The following is a 23,067-nucleotide window of genomic DNA, read 5'->3' on the forward strand; positions in this document are numbered from 1 at the left end:
CACAAATTTTAAAATTCTTCAGACTCAGACTTTAAGGGATCGCACTGTGTACTGGCAGATCTCACACAGGCTGACAGAAATTCATAAAAATTTCAGATGAAAATTTATTTCAGCATCGTTTTGGTGAGCAAAGCTGTGTTCTGCTAAACATTTTTAATTTTACAAGTGGCAGAATTCGGAATAAAAGAGCTCTGTCTGGATTTTTCTGACCAAACCCTTTTTAAAACACTTGTCCCAGACTTCTTTTAAAGGATTCTCACTTGGTTTTAATGGTGCTCAGATACAGTGGACTGCTTCCTACCTTATTCCTATCTCTATTGCACTAATTTCTTGCAGAAAGAAGACCACTGCAAATAAATGATATGTGGCATGACAATATGCCAATGATTACATTTAAATGTTCAAAGAGACCTTTACCTTTTCTTCATGTTGGCATGCTTAACAATAACTATTAAATTTCATTTGTTGCAAAGAATTAAATTGAATATCTTGGGTCTTTTAAAATACAGTTCTAAGAAAGACGATGAAGTAATTATATCACATGCAGTCATTTATTCAGTCACAGAAGGATATTAGTGTTTCACTGAAGAGCATGGGGACACCGTATTGTTTGTGCCCCTCAGGGTAATGTGAAAGAAAGTCCACCTTCACTTTATTTGTACGAGACACAGTAGTACACCGTCTGCTCGAACTAATTGACTCTTCGTGGTGATAAAATGCTCCCAGGGATTGTCTACTTTCAAAATGCAGTTCATTGTTCCTGCTCCTCCTACAACAGCCACATCATTAAATCCAGTCCACGTGCTTAAATTAGCCAAAACTGAGTCAAAAATTACCTTTTCAAGGTTAAGAAGGCTTTGTAGGAAGCTCCATCTCTAACTATCAGGTTTTGAGTACTTCATAGTCTTTTGAGCACTGCCAAACACTATTTACAAAAGCTGGGAAACATTAGAGTCATATTGGAACAACTCATCTACCCTGTTCACTTGTGTTGATAGCTACATCCTCACTTTGTAAAATGGAAAATTAAATCCCCACAGCTGTACCGTGGTGATGGTGTTAAGCAGGAAATGAGAACATAAAAAGCCTTTCTGACCTAGATAGCTCAGGATTTTTGATGTATAGCAAAAGAGTTTTGATATTATACAACAGATGATTAATCCCACAAAATGCTTTGAATCCTGGACCTATTCCAAAGTCCTTTTTGTCTGCATTGAGTTTTAAGCAGACAGACAGTCTAGTGGAGGGCTTGTTTTAGGTGAGACAGAAGACAGGGAAAAAATAAATTACTATGGAAGGAACAGCCATGATTTTTTGTCACCTGTAACTACCACTGAAACTCCATGGAACAAATTGGGAAGGCAAAAAAAAAATCGAGAAACACAATATGCTGTTGTTTTGGCTGTGCTGCCAACAGAATATGGATTTTCAGCAACTTCATGGCATTTCTGGTTTGAAGCAAGTGTTTTGTGCTGTGATTAGGGCACTGCTGGAAATATGCTATTGCACCATCTGGTCTCTCCTATCCTAAATTGGCAAACTGTTCCTGTGGCACCTCAAAGAAGCTCTAAGGAACCAGTGACTTGGGAACCACTGCTATAGCAATGGACTTGCTGGGTTTGGCTATTACTATCTGTCCACCAATGCTGTTCTACACAGAGGACTTGCAAGAGACACAAGTTATTGAGACAATAGTTAATTTAATTTGTTGTATTTCATTTCCAGTACTTCCCTTTGGGTATTTGCATGGAATTACTACCAGAGGAATAATTGTTTTTGTTCCTGTGGCCTCTTAAGATATGGCAGTACTTTTGGTTTTCTGCCCATAAAAGACTGAAATGACAGCTTTAACAAAGCAATACTCAAAGGAGTGTTACGATGCCCTGGCAATGCTGAAAAAGACCCCAGAGTGGCTTCTGGGCTAACTTTTTGGTTAGTTTGCTTAATCCTTGAACAGACCATTACTGTGTCTGTGAAACTCAGAAAAAAAATCTTGTGTTCCGAGTGTGCATAAAGACCTGTTTATGTGGAGTTTTGTGTATATTATCTGCATTCAGTTTATTTGTCTCAGTCTGGCATTCACATGTCCAACTCCGATGAGGTCATTCTCAAAGCTATGGACATTTCCTTCTTTATACAGATGGCAAATGAAATAGTCAAAAATCCATGAGTATCATAAATTTTTCTTTCTACCTGTGTCATCTTCTTTTACAAAGACTGAAGACTCATATGATATAGGTAATACATTGTCCAACCAGTTACTCTCCACTTTCACTTTCTTTCACATGTTGCTTGCAATCCTAATCCTGACCTGTGTGTGATTTTAGTATTTGAATTTCTGCCATAATTTCACCACTCTGACAGTTATACTCTGTTTCCTGATGCAATATGTTCTGAGATACATGGATGAAGAATACCACAGAAGAGTTTTCCCTTAATTTCTTTTAAGTTAACCTCAGAAAACTATTGATGTTAGATATTGTGTGGCTACTGCGTGTCAGTCTTAAAAGTGTTTCCTCAAAACTTAAAAGAAACACATCAGTATCTTATTTAAGAGATTTAATGTACTGGCTCTTTTACTTATCTGTACATCAGATTTCACAAATTACACTCTGATAGTACCACTCAATACAATCCTGTCCATATGCTTTCCATTCAGGTGTAATTTTGTGCCTGCTGCCAGAAGGGTTTTTTAAAGCTATGATTGTGTTAATATTCTCGGTCTATATAATTTGCTTATTTTCCATCAGTGAACTTCATATTAATTAGATTGCTGCAGGACCCAATAAAGAGGAGGTAAAGAAAAGCAGCACAACATCACTTCAGTAGTTGCTCAACTTTCCAAGCATGCCTCACAAATAAGTGCTAAAAGAACTGGCCTGCCAGGCAGAAAGGTGGCTTGGTGTTCAGTATGTGAGTCCTACGTGGCTCCACAGATTTTCTCTAGGACTCCGTGGGAGCTAAAAATGAAAGTAGGAGGAAGAGGAATATGAACCTGAAAACTCTGATAAGCTGTAGCTCTGCTCTTAACACTTCTGATCCCAGATGACAAGGTGTTCTGACACAAAAGCAGCCTAGGACCGAGGTACAAATACTCTTTTCCTTCCATATCATACTGTACAAGGAACTAAATGTGTTCTGATCAGTGAAGAATTATATAAAAACAAAGGGGGTTGTACAGATGGGAGAGAATAGCATTTGTTGCTGCAGTGCTGTAAATGAAAGAAGCTGGGGGGAAAAGGCAAGTATCAGCTTCATTCTTCAAACAAAGAATCATACCTTGAAGTGCTTAGGGACATGGTTTAGGGAGTGTTAGGAATGGTTGGACTCGATGATCCAGTGGGTCCTTTCCAACCTGGTGATTCTGTGATTCTGTGAAGCTTCCAGCAAGTCCCAGAGTCCAAGTGTCTGTGCGTGAAGAATGGTGCCTCATACCCCTCTGAGTGCCACTCCAAATTGCATCTTGAGGTCTTACAGCACAGGAAGTGCTTTTTTTAATTTGAAACATTTAATGACATTCTTCTCAACTCAGCTATGTCTTCCCTTTGTGTTTCTAAAGGTATGAAATAATGAATTTTAAGAAAATGGGGAAAGACTACTTTGATTATATCAATGTTGGCAGCTGGGACAACGGTGAGCTGAAAATGGACGATGATGAAATATGGTCAGAGAAAAATAATATCATCAGATCTGTGTGCAGTGAACCCTGCGAAAAAGGCCAGATAAAGGTAAATATTTTCTCTATTTATTTTAGTCATGTAGAATGCATAGCCTTTAGAAAGCAAGTTTGTCGTGACTTTCACATGGACACAGTATCCCACACCTTAATTAAAATATGCAGACTTAGGTGTTTAGTTCTAATTCGTATCATAGTCATCTCACTATTTTCATAAGTTGCTATTTACTTGTACTCCTATGTCTCTGAACTCCTGACTTTTTACATTTATATTCCAAATACTTTAGAACAGATGTTTTTTGGGGCTTTTTTCCTGCATATTTTTACAGCATCTGACTCAGTGGAATGCAAAACCCTGCCTGGGACTTGTCAGTACAATTGCAGGGAAATTATAAATAATACTAATTTAGTGCTAGACATAGACATCTAAACAGGATCATTACTATTCAGACCTTAAGTCCATAGCATAATCAAGAACATTGATAACTACTGCTACTTAGAACTTCAGGAAATATAAGTTGTTGGTTTGTTGTTTGTTTGGTTTTCTTTTTTTTGAGTTGTATCTGTTTGATTGTATCTTTATTTCCCAGATTTTTTATTCTTCCTTCCTCCCTTTCTATGATGCAGTAAGTAAGGAGGGTGGATGAACCTGTCATATGTTATCCTTGAGCATCCCATGGTACTGCAGCACAGTCAAAATACTGCAAGTCTTTATCTTACTTTGCAGTCATTTCTATAAAACACTGTGGACTAAGGGGATGGGCACGGACAACAGAGTGGCTCAGACTGACAAAAAGCAGTTGTAAATTCTGGCATATCTGACTGGAAGCTGGATCGCTTTTCTCCTGTGTTGTCATGGCATGCCTGCAAAACTGAGAATCATCTATAGGGAGGGGCTGATGGGAGACTGATCATGCTCTGCAACACAAAGTGAATGTCTTCATTCTGAGTTTTCCAGAGTTTTAGGACACAGCCACCAAGCTCTATGCACTAACTGGTCTTTGGCAGAGTTAGTAAGCGAATTTCATCAGACCCAATGTGTATGCCTTCAGTGCAGGCATACAATTATACGAGATTTCTGAACTTTCCTTTTAGTCATTGGAAATATGTGTGTTATTCCACATCAAGAGTCACCTCATCCTCTTGTAGGCTTTGAAAACAGGTAAGATAAATCTTGGTGTAGAAACACTTCTTTCTCTTCACTGATAGTAAAAGGCATACAGCCAGGACAGTTGGTTCAGATGATAACATACCTTGTGCAGATACATAAAGGAACAAAGGATGAATTATAGAACCATAGAATCATAGAATAGTTTTGGGTTGGAAGAGACCTTAAAGATCATCTATTTCCAACGAGCAGGGGCATCCCACTAGATCAGGCTGCCCAAGGCCCCATCCAACCTGGCCTTGAACATGTACCTCCAGGGATGGGGCATCCACAACTTCCCCAGGCAATCTGTTCTAGTACTTCACCACTCTCATTGTGAAGAAATTCTTCCTTATATCAAGCCTAAATCTGCCCCTCTCCAGTTTATACCCATTCCCCCTCATCCTATCACTACAAGCCTTTATGAATAGTTGCTCTCCAGCTTTCTTGTAGCCGCTTTCAGGTACTAGAAGGTCACTATAAGATCTCCTCAGAGCCTTCTCTTCTCCAGGTACCCTCACAAAACTAAACAGAGCTATGATCTTAGCCTGCTTCAGCCATGAAGTCACATATGTCAGAAAGTGGAGATAAACAAACAAATAATAACTTCAGAACTGGGTACCTCTGAACTTGTTTATGATCTTTTGCTAAAGCACAGATGTTGGGAAGTATCTTGTGATCTCTGTTAACACAGTCTCCTTCCACCTCCTGCAATGCTCTCAGGAATACTCTCAAGAGGATTCTCCAGTACAAAGCCAATTCATTGCACACTTAGATACATGCTTGAAGTCCAATGTCTGAGTTATTCTTTATGCTACTGGTTATAAATCTCAAATTTAACTTCGCAGCCCTTTCTCTTCACAGTCCTCATAGATGATCGGAAGAGCTTAACCCTGCCAAGCTCCATGGTGGTTTTCCTTCAGAATTATGTGGGCCTGAATTGTTATGCAGGATTTTAAAAGATTCTTTTACATTTCATTTATTAAAAAAGTCAGTAAAGACATTTAGTTTTGAAGCCATCTTGTAAATTCATTCTTGAAAAAGATACATCAGTCAACCTGATTCTTATGCTATAATCATGAATACTCATTTATAAATTGTTTGGGATGAACAGAGAAACTGGAAACATTCTATTTCAGTTGAAAGACATACTGACAAGAGACACAGATGTTTTCAGTGCCCAGAGATGATAAATAAGGATCTCGAGAAATCTGCTTCTCAGTCATGAGCATACAATAACATTTGGGAGTAAGTTTTAGAACAAGAAATCAAGTCAAATGTTAAAATGGATAAAGATAACATTCTCATACTTAAATGTTAATAAGAAATGCAGTAGCTAAAGAATTCTGAAAAAGACATATTCCGCTTGATGTCTGTGAACAATGAGTTCTAACACATCACTCACAAGTGGATGAAAAATTATGACCCGAAAACCTTTGAGTAATGAACATTTATAGAAATAACACTGTTGACATGATTCCCTGTGTGGACAACAATGGAGTGAATTATATGCTTTAAGTATCACGTACTGTATGCACACTGCCATCTATGAAATTTTGAGTTTTGTTAATTTCAGGTAGGGATAAAATGTCTTATTGTCATACTCAACTTGTACTTCTGTGGGATTGATGCTTTCTTTCTTCTTGTACATACATGGTGGGAAAATTGAGAACTTGTGTCATATTTTGTATAAACAAACATATTATGAAATGTAGCTACCTGCAATATGAAATTAAAAAAAAACACCAATCAAACTTCTAGGGAAAAAAATAGTAAAAAATTATATTAGCAAACAAGGCACCATGAATTTTTTATTTATGCTGCTAAACCAAATGTCAAATTTTGTTGCAGGTGATTCGTAAAGGAGAAGTGAGTTGCTGTTGGACCTGCACTCCTTGTAAAGAGAACGAATATGTATATGATGAATACACATGCAAAGCCTGCCAGCTTGGCTCCTGGCCCAACGATGACCTCACAGGTAAATGGGTTGTGGCTGTGCTTACGCTGTCAATGAAAATGTTCATCTGTTGAGGTGAAGAAACAAATACCAGATACAAGTGAGTATGAGGACTGTTTCAGTCAGGTTGAACCTAGGGATAAACCTGAAATTTGAACTAAGGTTTATATTTACCTCAATCTGATCCTGGAATTGTTAGTGTAATTCAGCTGCTTTCTAAAGACCTGAGTTACTATATCTAGAAGTAAAATAACAGTCCTGGTTTTGCATTCAGCCATGGCCTAACTTCTAGCTGATGGTGCAGATGTTTTCTTTTGCCAAACACATAAAGGAATTAAGTCCTGATCAGAGGTCCAGTTTTAGAGTTTTTTTTTCCTTTCAAGCAAGAACAGAAGGGTCCCACAATACTGTCTTTTTTTTTATTCTGAAAACATTATGAACTAGTTGCTGTAGTTACTCCTGCCAAATGCATGAGTGCTCCAAACAGACGTAGGTTTGCATTAGTCTTCTGTTCATTAAAGAGTCTGCTGGAATACAGGGTTCATGTTCTCCTTGTCATGGTGTAGATCTCTATGCTCTTGCAGAATACCAATTTTGCTACTTTAGTGATAAATTGCTCTGACACTTGTATCTCACAGCCTCTGTTCTTTATGACTAGTAAACAGAATTCAAGTATTCAAACTCTCAGAGCACACACCACTTCAAAATGTTATTCAGGAATCAGGTTCACATTGTGCCAGGCTTGTTTAGACTAAAGGAGTAGAGAAAGTTTTTTTCTGGAAGAGCTCATAGACTTGAACTGTGTGCAATTTCAATGGATGAGGAAAGAAATTTTTGACTTAAAAGAGAGGTAAGAAAAAGGGAAAAACAGTAAGCTGGATGAATCTAAAGAAGTGGAGGAGTGCCAGGCAAGGGTTGGCCTATGGACAGATTTTTATATATAAAATTAATTCTTTCCTAGTAAGGAATGTTGCATTGCTGTAATACATGAACTAAGTTATCTAATATAAAAATACCACTTAGCCACGAAACTGATGGGGTATTTTTCAGAAAAAGTCGAACACAAAACTTCCCCTGAGAAAACATTTAACTGAGAAAACTGAAACAGCAATAAAATGGATTTGCAAGTGCTCCTCCAGCCTGTTTCTCAGTCCTGCCTCACTGAACACTCAGCAAACAGCCAGCAAAGCCAGAGAAAGCTTTCTCATAGCAGGAGAATGGGAAGGGGAGAAAGAGTGACCTGTCCCCACATGTGCCCCAGAGGGCGTAGTATACACTCAGGTTCACATCCCAGCTGGACTATCCAAAAGCCTCCAAAGTCTACATTACAGGGACCAGGACACCACACCAGGCTGGTCAGTTTATGAAGATCAGCTAGTGCAAATGGTCAGTTCTTCAACCACGGAGGTTCTCATCTGAGATGTTACAGATCCCACCTCACATCTTTCAGTAAATACCTGAGGTTTTACCCAATGTGTATTAGCTGAAAAGGAGCGATTAGGAAAAGCCAGTTAGGAGGGAACTCACTTGAAGTGCCTCACTGGACCAACAGAGGACCCACTTCTGAGACACCAGTGATGGGAACTTCCCATTGACCTGGTGAAGTTGAAGTAATTATCCTGCAAACTCTATATTTAAGATAAAATGAAGCAAACAGCCACCAGGTTGGCCTTCAGGATCTGTGCTTTGAGCTGGCTCCCCAGGTCATGCAGATCTCCATAACTTGGGCAAGACATCAGTCTGGGCTTGTGGGAGGATTTACCCACTGAAATTCTTATTTTGCCTACAGGATGGAAAATCAGGATGGAGTGGCCCCTGAAAAGCTATTGTAGGATGAGTTAATGATTTTCCATCCGTCTCTGATTGTTTGAAGGAGAGTCGTTGCCTTTCAATTTAAACCAACTGTTTTGTGCATTACATGAGCCGCTACATTTTGCAAATCATTTATTTGGCTTTAGACATTTGTTTCATGCCTTTATAAGGACCAAAGGCAATATTCACACAAAATAACTCCTCACGATCAGTGCCATGCCATGTTGCTCAGAAGATGTAACGCTTGTCCCTCAGCCAGGCACAGATTCAGCAGGCACTACTTGGAAACTGAACCCACTCGTGGCTTCGGTGTGCACATTATGCAGTTCTGGTAACAGGACACTCATCATCATTGCTTCACAGCTGTGTGGTCCCCACCAAACTTACTAGTCATGTAATGGCTAGATCTTGTCTTATTTAGATTTGTATCAAAATGAGATTTAAAAAAGTCTATTCTCGAGTGATCCATAAAATATATCAAATTGTATTTTTAATGATCATATTTATAGTCCCAACATTTGCAGTTTATAAAAAATTGCCTCTCAATCTTGTTTATAATATAAGATTTAGTAATAAATGTGAATTAAAAGTAATGAGCGGGAGATGCATTTTGTTTTCTGGCAAGGAACTTTTCCTTCACTTTTTGCATTTTGTTTTCTGGCAAGGAATTTTTCCTTCCCTTTACTTTTGTAAAGCATGCACCAGTCTCCTTGAAATGTCCCTACATCTGATACTGCAGCAGTATGACTCTTTGCTGCTTGATAGAGCCATATATTAACCAATGTTAGCTCCAGAAGGCTACGTGTATAAAAAGCTCATTGGAATAAGTCTTGATCACCTTCAGATGAGAGTCTGTAAATACATCAGCTATGCACTTGAGATGGCTTTCAATGTAGAGCTGCACCTCACTGTTTGCCAGGGAACTGAACTAGAATAAAAACAATTTTTTAAATCCTTTCTTGGCTTACACAGTAAAACATTGCTCCATCTTTCTTAGGCTCAATGACTGGCATCACTTTTGTGCCACAAGCTGTTAAACAAAAATGTGTAATGGCAGGGATGTAGTTCACAGAAAGGAAGAGAAATTAATGGTTCTTTTCAGTCTTACGTGGACTATCAAAATTCAGTTGCAAAAGGGGAGAAAACTTAAGGGATGAATGTGTGTAGGAAAACAGTTATTCTCAGAACAAGAAAAGACATTGGAGTTCTGAAGTATAGAAAGGCACAGAAAGTCCAAAGGTAGTGGGAACATAGAAGGAAGAGTTCATCATGTTTATATTAGTTACTGGAAAATATCTTCATCTAAAAGTGAAGCTGAGGCAAGAAAGGGAATGTTTAACCACTCATATTTTATTTCCTCACAAATTTCAGTTTTGTTGCTTATGGAAACATCATTCCCCAGGGACGAGGCTTCTCCAAATTTATCTATACCATACCAACATGCACCCCAAGTCATTTTTTTCTTCTTGTTTTAGTATCAAGACATGCTTTCCAATCTACTGTAGCTCCCCTCATTCCTCATGTGTTGTGTCAGCAACATCCATACATTATAGCACCACTACAGCACGTTTAGTAGTGTGGACAGTGTGGCTGAGACACATACTCAATTACTGCAGGATGAACTCACTGGTTTAAGTCTAGAAGTACATGCCAAGCCACAGCTACTTCTCAAAGCCTTTCTTTGCATATTCACAGCGGAGAGAAGAGAAATAGATGCCAGGCATGTTTGGATGTAAACAAAGGGATTTTAAAGGGATTTTATTTACACTGAGGACCAAATCAAAATGAAATGAATTTTCAGGAGCTTGATGAGAATGTTTTTTTGATTCTTCAGAAACCCAAGTGATTTTGAGGATATGGTCTTCTGCATTCAGAAAGGGTCCTTTGGAAAGAACAGATAAGTTCTGTTCAGCACCTCAGAACTTTTTCAGTGGCGGTAGGAACATCTTGGTTCAGGTGCCACTAGCATTTGTTTGAAGACATTTTTGAAGTGGGAAAGAGGCAATTATTCTTTTTCTGTTACTCAAGGACAACTTATAACAATAACAGAAACAAAGTTTTGTCTAGTGACCTTGGGGACTGCAGGGAAAGTAGATTATATTACTATAATTTCAGCAACACTTGGTATTGCCATTTTTCTGATTCTTTATGTGCTCCAAATATGTTGATTACTTTATTTTATTAATTGGATTACAATTAAAATATGAGCTGAAATATTTCACAGGTCTTGAAATATTTTTTAACATTAATGGATAAAGCTAAATATCAGAAATATATATATATTTACTATAGTTACAAAAATTTTACTGAATAAGGTACAGTAAACCCAGGTTAGTGGCATCGTGATCTTGTCTGCCTGTCTGAAAGTAGCAGATATGAGCTGGAGTATCCAAACAATCCTTGAACTGAATCCACAAATAAGGGCATCCCACCTCTAAGTGATGCAACAGCAATTTCAAAGGATTCTGAAAGCAATGATGCTGCATCCCATTCAGCTTGTACCCATCTGGATTCCTCACTGAGAAGTGAGGATGACTGCACCCCTTATGCTGAGGGCATTGCTTCTACTATCAGCAAGAGCTGCAGTCTTGGCTGTGGGCACTATTTGGAAGAGTCCATAGCTGGGACTCGTGAAAGCCACCCATGGAGCTGAGGGCAGGGGCAATGCTTGACGTCAGTTCTCAGTGGATCCCCACGAGGTGCTGGGTCACTCTTTCTGCAGTGTGCTGATCTGGGCTGTGATTGGAGCCGCAGGGGTCTGAGGCTCAGGTCTCTCATAAGACCGGATCCTTCCCTCCCCAGAAAAAAAATAAAAAAAATTGTACATACCTTACCTGAAACATTTCCAAATGGTATCTGCTTGTTGCCATAGAACTGCATTCTTGTATTGTTGCTTGCAATATAGTTACAGCCATTGGTAATTTCAGCAATTGTCTGACAGTTGAAAGCAAGAGGCAGAAAGCAATTTAGCTTGTGCTGACATTGATTTTTCTACTGAAACATTACTAGGATCTTGCTTTTGACCATAAATGGTAAGGCTGTAATTCAGACTGAGGGCAGAAGGGCATAATTTTTCCTGGTTGTTTTCAGTTTTATAAATGCACATCAGCAGAGTTAATGTCCGATTTTCACCTGGATTTTCTATGCCCTGTATTTCTCTTTCTCACATCTGCCCCTTGGAGAAAGTACATGAGCATGAGTAAAGGCTTCAAGTGGCAATATTATGACCCCTGACTGTCATATTCTTCCCTCTCTTGTTGGGTTTGTGGAATTTTGTTCCCCCAGCTGCTTGTTCCAGGTAAGGTGTGGACTTCATATTCCAGTTCATTTACAACTCATGTCTCCAGCATAAGCTGCATTGTGCTTAAGGCTCAAGTGAGCTGGTTCAAGAATGCTGAGCTCAACAAACAGCTCTTGGAGGCTCCTGGACTGGATGAAGAGGGATTTGCCAATAAAGCCACTTGTAATTGTGCCTCACATCATGGAAAGTTTGCGGAACATGACATATTCTGAACAAAACATTTACAACGCATGGAGCCAACATTTCTTGGTGAAACTTAAATCAAAACATTAGAGCTAACATAAGGATGTACCAAATTGCTGCAATTCATCAGTTGTTCCAGTCATTCTGCACATTTGTGTAAATAAGGAATCGTTCCCCATGTGGTCACAGAGTAACTTTAATGTATTATTCTAAGATTCATGGCCTTGCCTTTTACTGCAATGCACTGCTAAATCAGTATATTTGAGTTACTAGGGAATTCAGCTCCTGAATTACAGGTGCCGCAGCTTTCACCGTTTAAGATGTGACTAATCTTAACTCCTACCCTGCGGATGCGGCAGAATAAAGAGTCCTTAGCTGTATCTACTAACTGTGGAAACCAATCTTTGGTGATGGTTTCAGTCAGTGTGCCAGCCTGGTAGCTGTAGCAGCTAAGAAGCCAGCACATGGTCACCTCTGCAATTTTAGCAACTGTGAAAGGTCCCACCAGAACACTACAAGGACAGGTGACTATAACAGTTTATCATATCTACCAGAACTTAGTACTGACACATTAAAGATATCTTCTGTCACTTCAGTTGGTCCATATTCCATGTGCAGGTCACAGGTCTGCTTTCTCACACAGAATTTTGGAGAGTGTAATCCTCACTTTTGCAATGTCAGTTTGGGTAACAATTTAGAGATTTATAAAAATAAACAATAAACATATTATAAAAGCTACCCTGCCAGCTTCAACGTAGACTTTTACTCTGACTCCAACATTTTTGCACCTCATAGTTCAAGATATCCCTTCTCCTACCTTTTGAAATTGTAAATAGCAAAATATTCAGAAGAACTGATATGAAATATCTAAGAATACGAAATCAATACAGTATAAATAATGTGTGCTAAATCCTATCCAGAGAATCTCCTTCACAACTAAGACGTGCCTAGGTTGTTTTTCAGGCTTCAGTCTTGGTGTTTGGACTCCTGCTCTTCTTTGAAGGGTCTGTGAAAAGTTACCAAGAAAGCTAAGTCTTTTGTCAAGGGGCTTAACTCACTGTCCAGGATGCCAAAACCCACTGGAAAATATTTAGGACTTACTAAACCAGCAGTGATTTTCTGCCAGGTTTAGTGTCCCCGTGCAGATTCAGTGATGTTGACTTAAGAGATTTCACTAAATTCCCTTCCCACAGTGCATCCTAATCACAAGTCCTAGTCTGTCATGTTTACCTTTAATTATATATTTTATATTGCCCACAATGAAAGAGATATTCATTGCTAAGCTAATAATGTTTTATGGATACTGCAGGCATGGTAAGGTCTTTTAGGTGTCAAGATTATCATAACAAATTAAAACAGTGTAATGATCATATCCCCGAAAACACGGACTATAATACAGTGCTTCATGTCTGTGAACTTTTTTCGCAGATGAACTAATATGGAAGATCACAAATAAGACTCATGTTTAGCTCTGCAAAGGGAGTGTGGGGCACTAATAGACCTATGTGGCAGTGGTCAAGCCTTCAAGAGCTCTCCTGTCCTCATTTATGGCACAATTTATCCCATCCCTGAAGCAGCCACATGCTTTTCTAAACTATCAGAAAATTTTTTCCCCCACAAAATCCTTACACATTACCTGTAATTTGTTGGTGATTTTTGATGCCACTTTCAGAAATCCTTTTCCCAGGAAGTCAAATGCGTTTCTGATCAGAGCAACAGAGAGGCAGTTTTAAGACAATTTTACTGGGGCTCTTCTCCCTGAAGCAGTGCACTCTTGAACCCAGAGCAGAACAACTCTACACATGCTCCAAATTGGACTCATTCCTAACAGCCTTTCCACAAGCCAAAGATTGCCTCAGCACACTGCAGGGACCACAAGACAAGGCTGCTGGCTCTGTTCCACCTGGAGTTTCTGAGCCAGCTAGAAGAGAAGACTTGTCAGGTGCTTTGCGATGTTGATGAAGTGGAAGAGGTGCTGTTGGGCAGCACCTTGTCCAACTGACCATTGAGCGTAAACATATTTATGGGACAGGACGCAGTTCTTCTTGTGTTAGCATTTTCAGCCTTTGCCTTTGTGTAGTCCTGGACATAACCTAACCTGAACATTCGTGGTGCTGTTTCTCCATATTTGTTTTACTTGAACTAGTTGTCCCTTCCTGCAAATTGCCATTGTCAGAAACCATTAGCTGAAAAGCTATTATACAAAAACTTCACCAGTCATTGCTTTATGAAGACTATCCAGTCCTTAAATTTTTATTGAGGAATAAGTCATTGCACAGTTTAACATTTTCCTTGTAAAGTATACCAAATGATGGGGAGACGGGAGGAAATGAGACAAGTTTTCTACTCTTTTCCAGGTATTTTATTAAGAGAATGTAAAAAGAGTAATAAAGCAAGGGAGGCATGAAATATCCTGAAGATAATGGGAAATGCTTGGTTATGACTCACCTCTCCCACAACACTAAAAGCTAAGCAAAACTTAGCCCATATATTGTCTGCATGTAAACGCGAGACATCAGATAAAAACCTTTTCTCTTCAAATTTCCAGTCCAAAACCGCATACTAGTATTAGAAACTGGTAGCATTTTTTTTTTCCCAAAAAACATTAATCAAATTTGGGTAAAATCAGAGATAGATTTAGAGGTCACTTACTCATAAATGACCTCTTACTTAGAAGTGACTTTCTTTTTTGGAAAGAACCCACATGAGGATATTTGAACATACCAGAGTATGTTTTCTATATTTCATTCTTCTCTTATCACTCTCACTGATATAAAATGTTGATTTTAATTGTATGACTCCTATGTTACATTAATCTTGATGAAGTCAGATGAAAGTCAGGATGACATACTGTGTCTCCCCCATACTGAGTAAGTAAACTCTTTAAAACCAACAGGAGTCACACAGGTATCATCAACTAATGCTATGAGAGTGTTTTGTAAAAATAGGAATGCCTTTGTTACATTAAGAAATAGTAATAAATTGTTTACCCTAATCCTGATTTTCTGCAAGAATACAGATCTATCTGTCTTGTATTTCTGTGACATAATCTATTGAGTATATTACTGTATTGCAAAATTTAGTTTTTATAATATTAATTACCTAGAAATACAGAATAAAGAAATACTGGAAGAAGAAATGATCTAAACCAAGTATCTACCAAAATATCTCATGTAATAATTTTGAATACCTAGAGTATCAGTGAAGCTTTGGAAAATCTTTAAGCTCCACTGAAAACAAAGAAAAGGCAAAGAGCAGATCTTGCATGCACAAGTGCCCGAATTATAGCCCTGATGTCTACATTTACTTCTGTTCATCAAGTCGTTGAGGTCCCAGGCTACCTATTTAGTTTGAATTTCTTGGCATCCAGATGCCCATCAGACAACGCTGATTATCCTGGTTGCTGAAAATACAGTGTTCACCCTACCTTCACAGGCAGAAGTACCTTGCTGCCACTCACCTCAAGTCAGGCTGACACTCTTTTATCTGATCTCGCCAGAAGACAGCAACATGATTACAACAAACCTACATTTTGATGTAATCTAGATTTTGCAATCAAGCTTAATACAAGTACAGAGGAAATAAAACCTTTTAGTTGCATTTCCTCCTCTCCATCATCTCCTTCCAACAGTCTTGCCCTGCCTGGCAGTGCCAGCATGTCTCCTATTGTCCAGAAATTGAACTCTGAGTGTCAAGGTCCTCCCCTCTTACTCCTTTTGGCCTCTGGAACTACCCAGGCTTTACAGTGAAAAAGGAAAGGAGGGATGGAGGAGGGATACCAGCAACAAATTTTTTGCCAACTTTTATTCCTGTCCACTGATCTGCACACTGTAGAATGAGAAGGTGCTTTGTCTTTCTATGTCATGCATTTATAGAATGACTTATTAAAACATAAACTGAAGAATAACTGTCCTTAGAGGAGGTTGCATGGTTTTAATTCAGCTGTGACACTAATTTACTGACTTCAGTTTGACTTCATGAGTTAGATGAGGCTTTAATTTCTCAGAAGTCTCAAAACAATGAATGACATAAAGAAGTGATCAGAGGGTGCCATCCCAGATTACCTACCATCGGCAGCTCTGATCCCCAAACAATTTTGTTAGAAAAAAGGTAGCACATCTGAGAAAGAAGCACACTATCTCTTGACAGCTAGAATCTCTAAAAGTCATTTCCATAATGATTAAACAGGTGCCAATATCCTTCATAGCGTACAATATAATTAGTAGGATTGACATCTGGTCCTCTAACTGCATATGATACACAGACAACTCAGAAACGTATTGAAGCAAGGTAATGTAATTTGATTCCAAAATCTATTCATAAATTACTATATTTAAAAGTATTTAAAAGGAAAATTCCGTCAAGATCAGAAGTGATTTATCTTAATAAGCTTGGCCAATCATTGTGCCATACTCCATTAAACTGTATTTCTGAAATAAATTGTCACTGAAAACACTGTAACAATTGTCACTGTAACAATGTCATTAAAGAATCTCACTCCTACATACTTCTGTTTACCTTCATTTCTTATTTTTTTTCCTGTAGGTTGTGACCTCATACCAGTCCAGTATCTCAGATGGGGTGATCCTGAACCAATTGCCGCAGTTGTTTTTGCATGCCTGGGTCTGCTGGCCACCTTGTTTGTTACAGCTATATTCATAATGTACCGTGATACTCCAGTGGTCAAATCATCCAGCCGAGAACTTTGCTACATCATTCTAGCTGGCATCTGCTTGGGTTACTTGTGCACTTTCTGTCTCATTGCAAAACCTCAACAGATTTACTGTTATCTTCAGCGGATTGGCATCGGCCTCTCCCCAGCTATGAGTTATTCTGCTCTAGTAACTAAAACCAACCGCATTGCAAGAATCCTGGCTGGCAGCAAGAAGAAAATTTGTACAAAGAAACCTAGGTTCATGAGTGCCTGTGCCCAGCTGGTTATTGCATTTATCTTGATATGTATACAATTAGGCATAATTGTTGCCCTCTTTATAATGGAGCCACCAGACATAATGCATGATTATCCGAGCATCCGAGAAGTCTATCTGATTTGTAACACCACCAACTTGGGTGTTGTAACTCCCCTTGGATACAATGGATTATTAATTTTGAGTTGCACCTTTTATGCATTTAAGACAAGAAATGTTCCAGCTAATTTCAATGAAGCGAAGTACATTGCCTTTACAATGTATACCACCTGCATCATTTGGCTGGCTTTTGTGCCAATATATTTTGGAAGCAACTACAAGATTATCACCATGTGTTTCTCAGTGAGTCTGAGTGCCACGGTGGCCCTTGGCTGTATGTTTGTGCCCAAGGTTTATATCATCCTTGCTAAGCCTGAAAGGAATGTACGCAGCGCATTCACCACGTCGACTGTGGTTCGCATGCATGTAGGGGATGGAAAATCATCTTCAGCTGCAAGCCGCTCAAGCAGTCTGGTAAACCTGTGGAAAAGAAGAGGATCATCTGGTGAAACTCTTAGGTAAAGTTTGCTCATGTGGGAGTGTGGGGAAGCAGTAACATTCTCCAGAGAGTTACTAATAGTGGAAGGACAAAGGAAAATATATTAATTCCCTTTGTCTCTGCACTGGGAGAGGAGCAAGTCCTCTCTTCAACATCTGTAATAGTTTTATGTTTGATTTAGTCAAAATGCTGTGCAAAAACAGGGGATAAAGCAATGGGTAAACAGTTACAAGGCTGGAAGTACTGGCTGTGTCAAATATATACTTAATGTAGGGAGTGAAAAAAGACCTTAGGAGCAAAATACAACAGAACAAAAAATATAACACATTGCCTAGTCCTGTATGCTCCCATTTACAATCTCTTTCCCTTGAATGAATTGCATAGTGTCTGTATTTTGCCTTTAGTCACAGCAGTAAGACAACAGGGTTTCTGTTAGTGCTACATAATCCAGGTGGAGTGATAAACAAAAGCAGCATCATGAGCAGCCACTCTCTGGCATCTGAGGATTTGTTTCATATGACTCTTATTTTATATCTTTATCTCCTATTCTCTTGATTTTCCTTTCTTGTATTATCTCTTCCTGCTTTCTTTCTTTTTGTGCTCGTCTATCTTCTCTTCCTTACTTTTCTTGATACCTTTTTCTCTATTCATCCTCCTAACTCCATCAAATTCAGATGCCCACAGGTCCAGCTCTTGCTACCCTTCCTGCCATCAATCAGACATTCCCTTGTGAGATATTAATTTGTTTCTTGCCAGGATTTATTTGAATTTGATGATCATACAGGCACCTTGTATGTTCAGCGTATAGACATTGAAGTGAACATCGAAGAGAAAGGAGAGTTCTGGTGTGTAAATACTGTTTTGCTTCACAGAGCATGTAGAAGCGCAGCCAGCTCAGTGGTTCATTTTTATCTTTTGACTCCTTTCACTTTTGACATGGGTGCTATAGGGATGATTTTGATCATTTAATTGCTGGCATGTCTTTGCTGACAGTGCAGAGAAAGAGTTTTGTTATTCCTCAGCTATATTTGTCCATCCTGGAAGTGGCAAGTAGCTAGATTTTTCCTCCTCACTGGAGCACATGTGAATTCTAGAATTGATAACATGAATATTTCCAGACACACCGTTGTTCACAACTGGACTTGGCATGGAATGAGGGCAATTTGTACCTGTATTTTTGTGTGAACTACAGTTCAGACTTAATGGAGGATTTTATTAGTAATATCTACAGGACAGATTATGCCGAAGTGATAATTTGTTTCTGTGAATTTATTACTAATCCTTCTCTTTCAGTGACTTTGAACTGCTACAGAAATGCCCAGCCTGTTGCAAGATATTTTATACTTATGATCTGTTAATAATGGTAACTTCCAGTTCATTTGCAGGTGTAGAGTAGGATGATATTTTAAAATGATAAATCCTTTATCAGTTTAAGTGATGATTACCTGAAATTTCCTTTTTTTTACAACTTCTACCTGTATGCCTGAATGGCCTGAGGTGTTCGGGTTAAAAGCCACATAACCACTTCTGGGCCAGCTAGGAGAATCGTTCTTCATAATACATCTTCAATAGGAGAGCGTTTTTCCTCTTCGAGATCATTATTATATTGCCTCACTTCTGCTGCAGAGTTCATTTGCCATCTTTTTTACCGAACAAAACAAAGATATAGATGATGGGAATATCCTGGGCTTGGAAGGATTTGATTGTCATATGTTAAGGCCCAGTTTTGAAAAATATTGCTCTCAAATCTAAGTTTGTTCTGAAAAGTAAGAGTGTATCCTAAAAGACTAGGTGTATGTTCTTTTTGAGATTCTGTTTCCAGTTCTTTATATCCTTCAATGTGTAGATAGCATCTGCCTTAAAGACTTACTTGCAGAACATAACAGACCATCATCGACATTCGTTTCAAGGTCAGTGCCTTGGAAATGTTTTCAATTCTGAAGACCATCAAGAGCTCCCAATATGTGTGTATAGGAATGAAAAAGGCAGCACAAAGCTGATATATTGACATATTTACCTAGATACAAAACCCTAGAAATTTCATGTGAAACCTGCAGAAAAATATTCATGTCATCAGTGGTGTTCATCAACACTTAAATCTGCAACAAAGACAACACTTCTAAGTGCATGTGTCTGAATCCTTAGCTGGTTAAACTGATGATGCCACTGAGTTTAATCGTCCTCAGACCATGTATGCCTGAAGGGTCTGGGAATTCAAGAGCAAATTGATTCTATTGATCATTGGAAATTCTCTAATCAATGCTTATTTGGTTGTATGAAAGAAAAGAAAATTGAAATGTGCTGAGACATTTAAAATGTTGCTCAAGACTTCACCTATGTCTGATATCATCTCCAAGAAAGAACAGAAAACCACTTTCAGCTTCAACTCTGCATGCTGTTGAGGACAAGCAAGCAGAGTCCAACCATTTTACTTAATATTCAAACATCTATTGAAAAAAATCTTGTTGCACAGAGTAATATGTTTCGAGGTATTATTGAGCACAATGCTCAAAAACTAGTTGGGATAGTTATTCAAGTAAACAATGAAATAGCTGGAATCAAAGGAAATATGCCCTAGAGCTACATGGCATTATTTAAATAGCTCAGAGGGGTTTTATTTAAAAAACAGTGAGTCACTGCTGAATTTTAAAGAAACACGCTATTTAAGTCACCAGTGCATAGAGGGGCCTCTATCATTAGTGTTTTGCTTTCTGACACTAATTTATAGCACAGTGTAGTATTGCACCAAATAATTGTCAAAGAGATAATGCCAGTGCTCCAGTCAGGGCTTTCACATCAGCTGCAAAATGACAGATAACAAGACTGGTTTTGCCTAAATAAAGCAATGCATCTGTTAGAGTCTTAAATGACTTTTTGCATGGGGTGTTCTTCAATTCAGAAAACTCAGGCAAGCTGTGGATATGTGTTGGAGTTAATCTTCATCTATTGACATACTGAAATGCATAGAGGGAGAGAGTAAATCTATTCATTACCAGTGAAATGAAAACCATTTCATGTAGGCTATTGAGATTCAGAAGTACTGACCAAAATGTATTCTACCTTCATTTAAAAGTAAGGCTAACAAGTAAGGCATTATCAGAAGCAACTCCACAAAGAATGCTGAGCACTACATAGATGGAGTCAAAGCCACACAACCTCCGAAGAGGGGCATGCGGACCTTCTGCTTCCAGTTGTATCAAGAGATAATCTCATAGGGACTAGGAAGGCCATAAATAAATTGAGGAAAAATCCAACTTACCTTAAGGACCTAGGAACTATTATCCCATATGCTACGTAGTCCTTTACAGGAGTCCAACATACTGGGCTAATTTATTGTCTCCTCATTCTAAGATAACTCTGTATGCCAAGGAAGATAAGGACTGTATATCTCTGCTACAAGAGCAGCTCTAAAGTATTTCTAGCCAGGACTACACACCAAAAGGTCTCATTCATGGTACCTTGGCCTAGGTGATAAAACAGATGTTCCAAAGTTTCTGTTATATTTCTAATAATTTAGCCTTGGATATAACACAGTAATTTAGCCACTGTAGTTGTTTATGTCTTATGGAACATGTTTTTAAATGGCCCAAACCATACATGCTCTGTTTTCCGAGCTTACATAGATTGACCCTTAAGTGCATACATCTCCCTCCACCTACCTGCAGAAAAGTAAGTTATCCTTCCTTTAAGATAGGTAATTAATGGTTCTGAGCAATGAGCAAAGTGTTAAAAACACCTCTAAACACTTAGTCTCTCCCACAAATATAGCTGCATATTTTTTTAACTGCCACTTGACCATTTTCCCCGTGATGATGGAGGAGTCAGACAGGTTTCTTCTACCACATTCTTAAAAGACAGAAGCTGGTAGGTGTCCACTACAATCCAAAAGTACTCTCCCGAAACAGTACAAGACAGATTACGATCTTCTAAATGAATTAGGAATGCTGAAAGTAGCAATTCATTTAAGCAAAAGGACTCAGCAATACTTTCAGTCTGTTACCCACGAAATTAGATATGATCACTCAACAAGAATCATCACTAGAATAGTCAGATAATGTTAGCCATATTCAAGATACACTGGATGTTTATTGTACTGCACATAATTCCATACAGATTTGAACAGCACAACAGTAGACAACAGAAAAAAAAATGTTGCATCTTATCATGGGTTCATCCACAGCAACTCGCAGATCTCACTGAGATTAGCGCTTAATACCCCAGTGGGGTACTGATGTTTTATTCCACCTGAATTTAATACACGATGCAGTATTTCCTAAATAATTAAACATAACCTGTAGTTGTCAAAGCAAATGAAGTACTAATTTTTTTAAAATGTATTTTCTTGCCCTTTTAAGAAGTTTTTGTACTACTGTGTGATTGAAGAACTGAGTATTGTTCTATATACACCTGCAGAAGTGATAGACTGACAATTTTTATTCAGGAGTGGGGATCCCTTGCTCCAGTGAGCCAATACTCATGTTCAGATGAACTGCAGAATTTTTATAGTATGCATCACTATTAATATTGTTTTTCCTCAGCCAGCTTAGACAAAGATGCTCATACATCCACTCAAGAATCAGATGCCATTTGGGAGCATTTTTCCTCCTTCTCAGGTGTTACACTGGTACAGTAATAGCAGCTTGAGGGACCAAGTGCCTGCCTTGCACAGGCATCAGAGTAGGCATTCAGATGTCCAGGCTCAAGTGCTGCTAAACCCCATTCCCCATCTCCTATGAGGAAAATATGGTAATAAAGGCATATTTTTCCACTGGGATGGGTTCAGGCTTGGACCACTACTGGCTATAATTAGTGTTGACACCAGAGAGTCCCAAACTGTGCCATAATTAAATATTTTGGAAACAGGTTTCTAATATCAGTCTGCAAGGAATAGTTGATTTTCCCCCTTACCTCTTCTCACTCTTTTTCCCTCTTTTGACTGGATATGTCTGTTTTGTTATAATTTAAACAGGAGTTATTTTGATCTAGAAAATAAGAAGATGTTTGGATCAGTCTAGAAGCTGCCATTTCTAGTTTAAAAATATTGCAGTCTAGATATTACAGCAAGCATCAGCACATTATATCTCAGCATCAAAAAGTTGAGATGAGTTTTTTCAGAAGTCTGAAATGAGATTTCTCCAAAAAAAAAAAAACAACGCCCTTTTTTCCTCATGAATTTTTTCTAATTCTGTTCTAATTTTGAATTTGACTGAAACCCATTTAAAACACTGAAAAAAAAAAAAAAGTGGACTGAAAATTTTAGGCTTGAACTGACTTGAGCAATCTCACCTGTTACAACTATTTCTTCAAACTTTGACTACTGCTATATTGTATTATTAGGGAAGCCCAAGGAAGAGTTTCCGGACAAATGAGAATCCCCATCAGCATAAACCTCTTCCACTGTTATACACACCATAGCAAGGGCTTTAAGATGCAGTCTGTGCAAGTCCCACTGCCCAGATATCAAATTTTGACCAGTTGAAAGACACATCCATGAATAAGTGGATAGATTTGAAGCCAAAGCGATC

At 38.5% G+C, this 23,067-nt stretch overlaps 1 protein-coding gene across 4 annotated transcripts in view; it reads left to right on the forward strand.

The window, feature by feature from the left end:
- Window positions 1-23,067, forward strand: part of GRM5 (glutamate metabotropic receptor 5) — a 259,071-nt gene that overhangs the window by 211,633 nt on the left and 24,371 nt on the right. For all 4 annotated transcript variants that reach the window (XM_009566394.2, XM_054053695.1, XM_054053704.1 and 1 more), the window contains 3 exons: window positions 3,560-3,728; window positions 6,675-6,801; window positions 16,622-17,561. In XM_009566394.2, the coding sequence (XP_009564689.1) occupies window positions 3,560-3,728; window positions 6,675-6,801; window positions 16,622-17,561 (1,236 nt within the window). The remainder of the gene's footprint in view (window positions 1-3,559; window positions 3,729-6,674; window positions 6,802-16,621; window positions 17,562-23,067) is intronic.

The sequence above is a fragment of the Cuculus canorus genome, chromosome 1, assembly GCF_017976375.1.
Source record: "Cuculus canorus isolate bCucCan1 chromosome 1, bCucCan1.pri, whole genome shotgun sequence".
NCBI classification, from domain to species: Eukaryota; Metazoa; Chordata; class Aves; order Cuculiformes; family Cuculidae; genus Cuculus; species Cuculus canorus.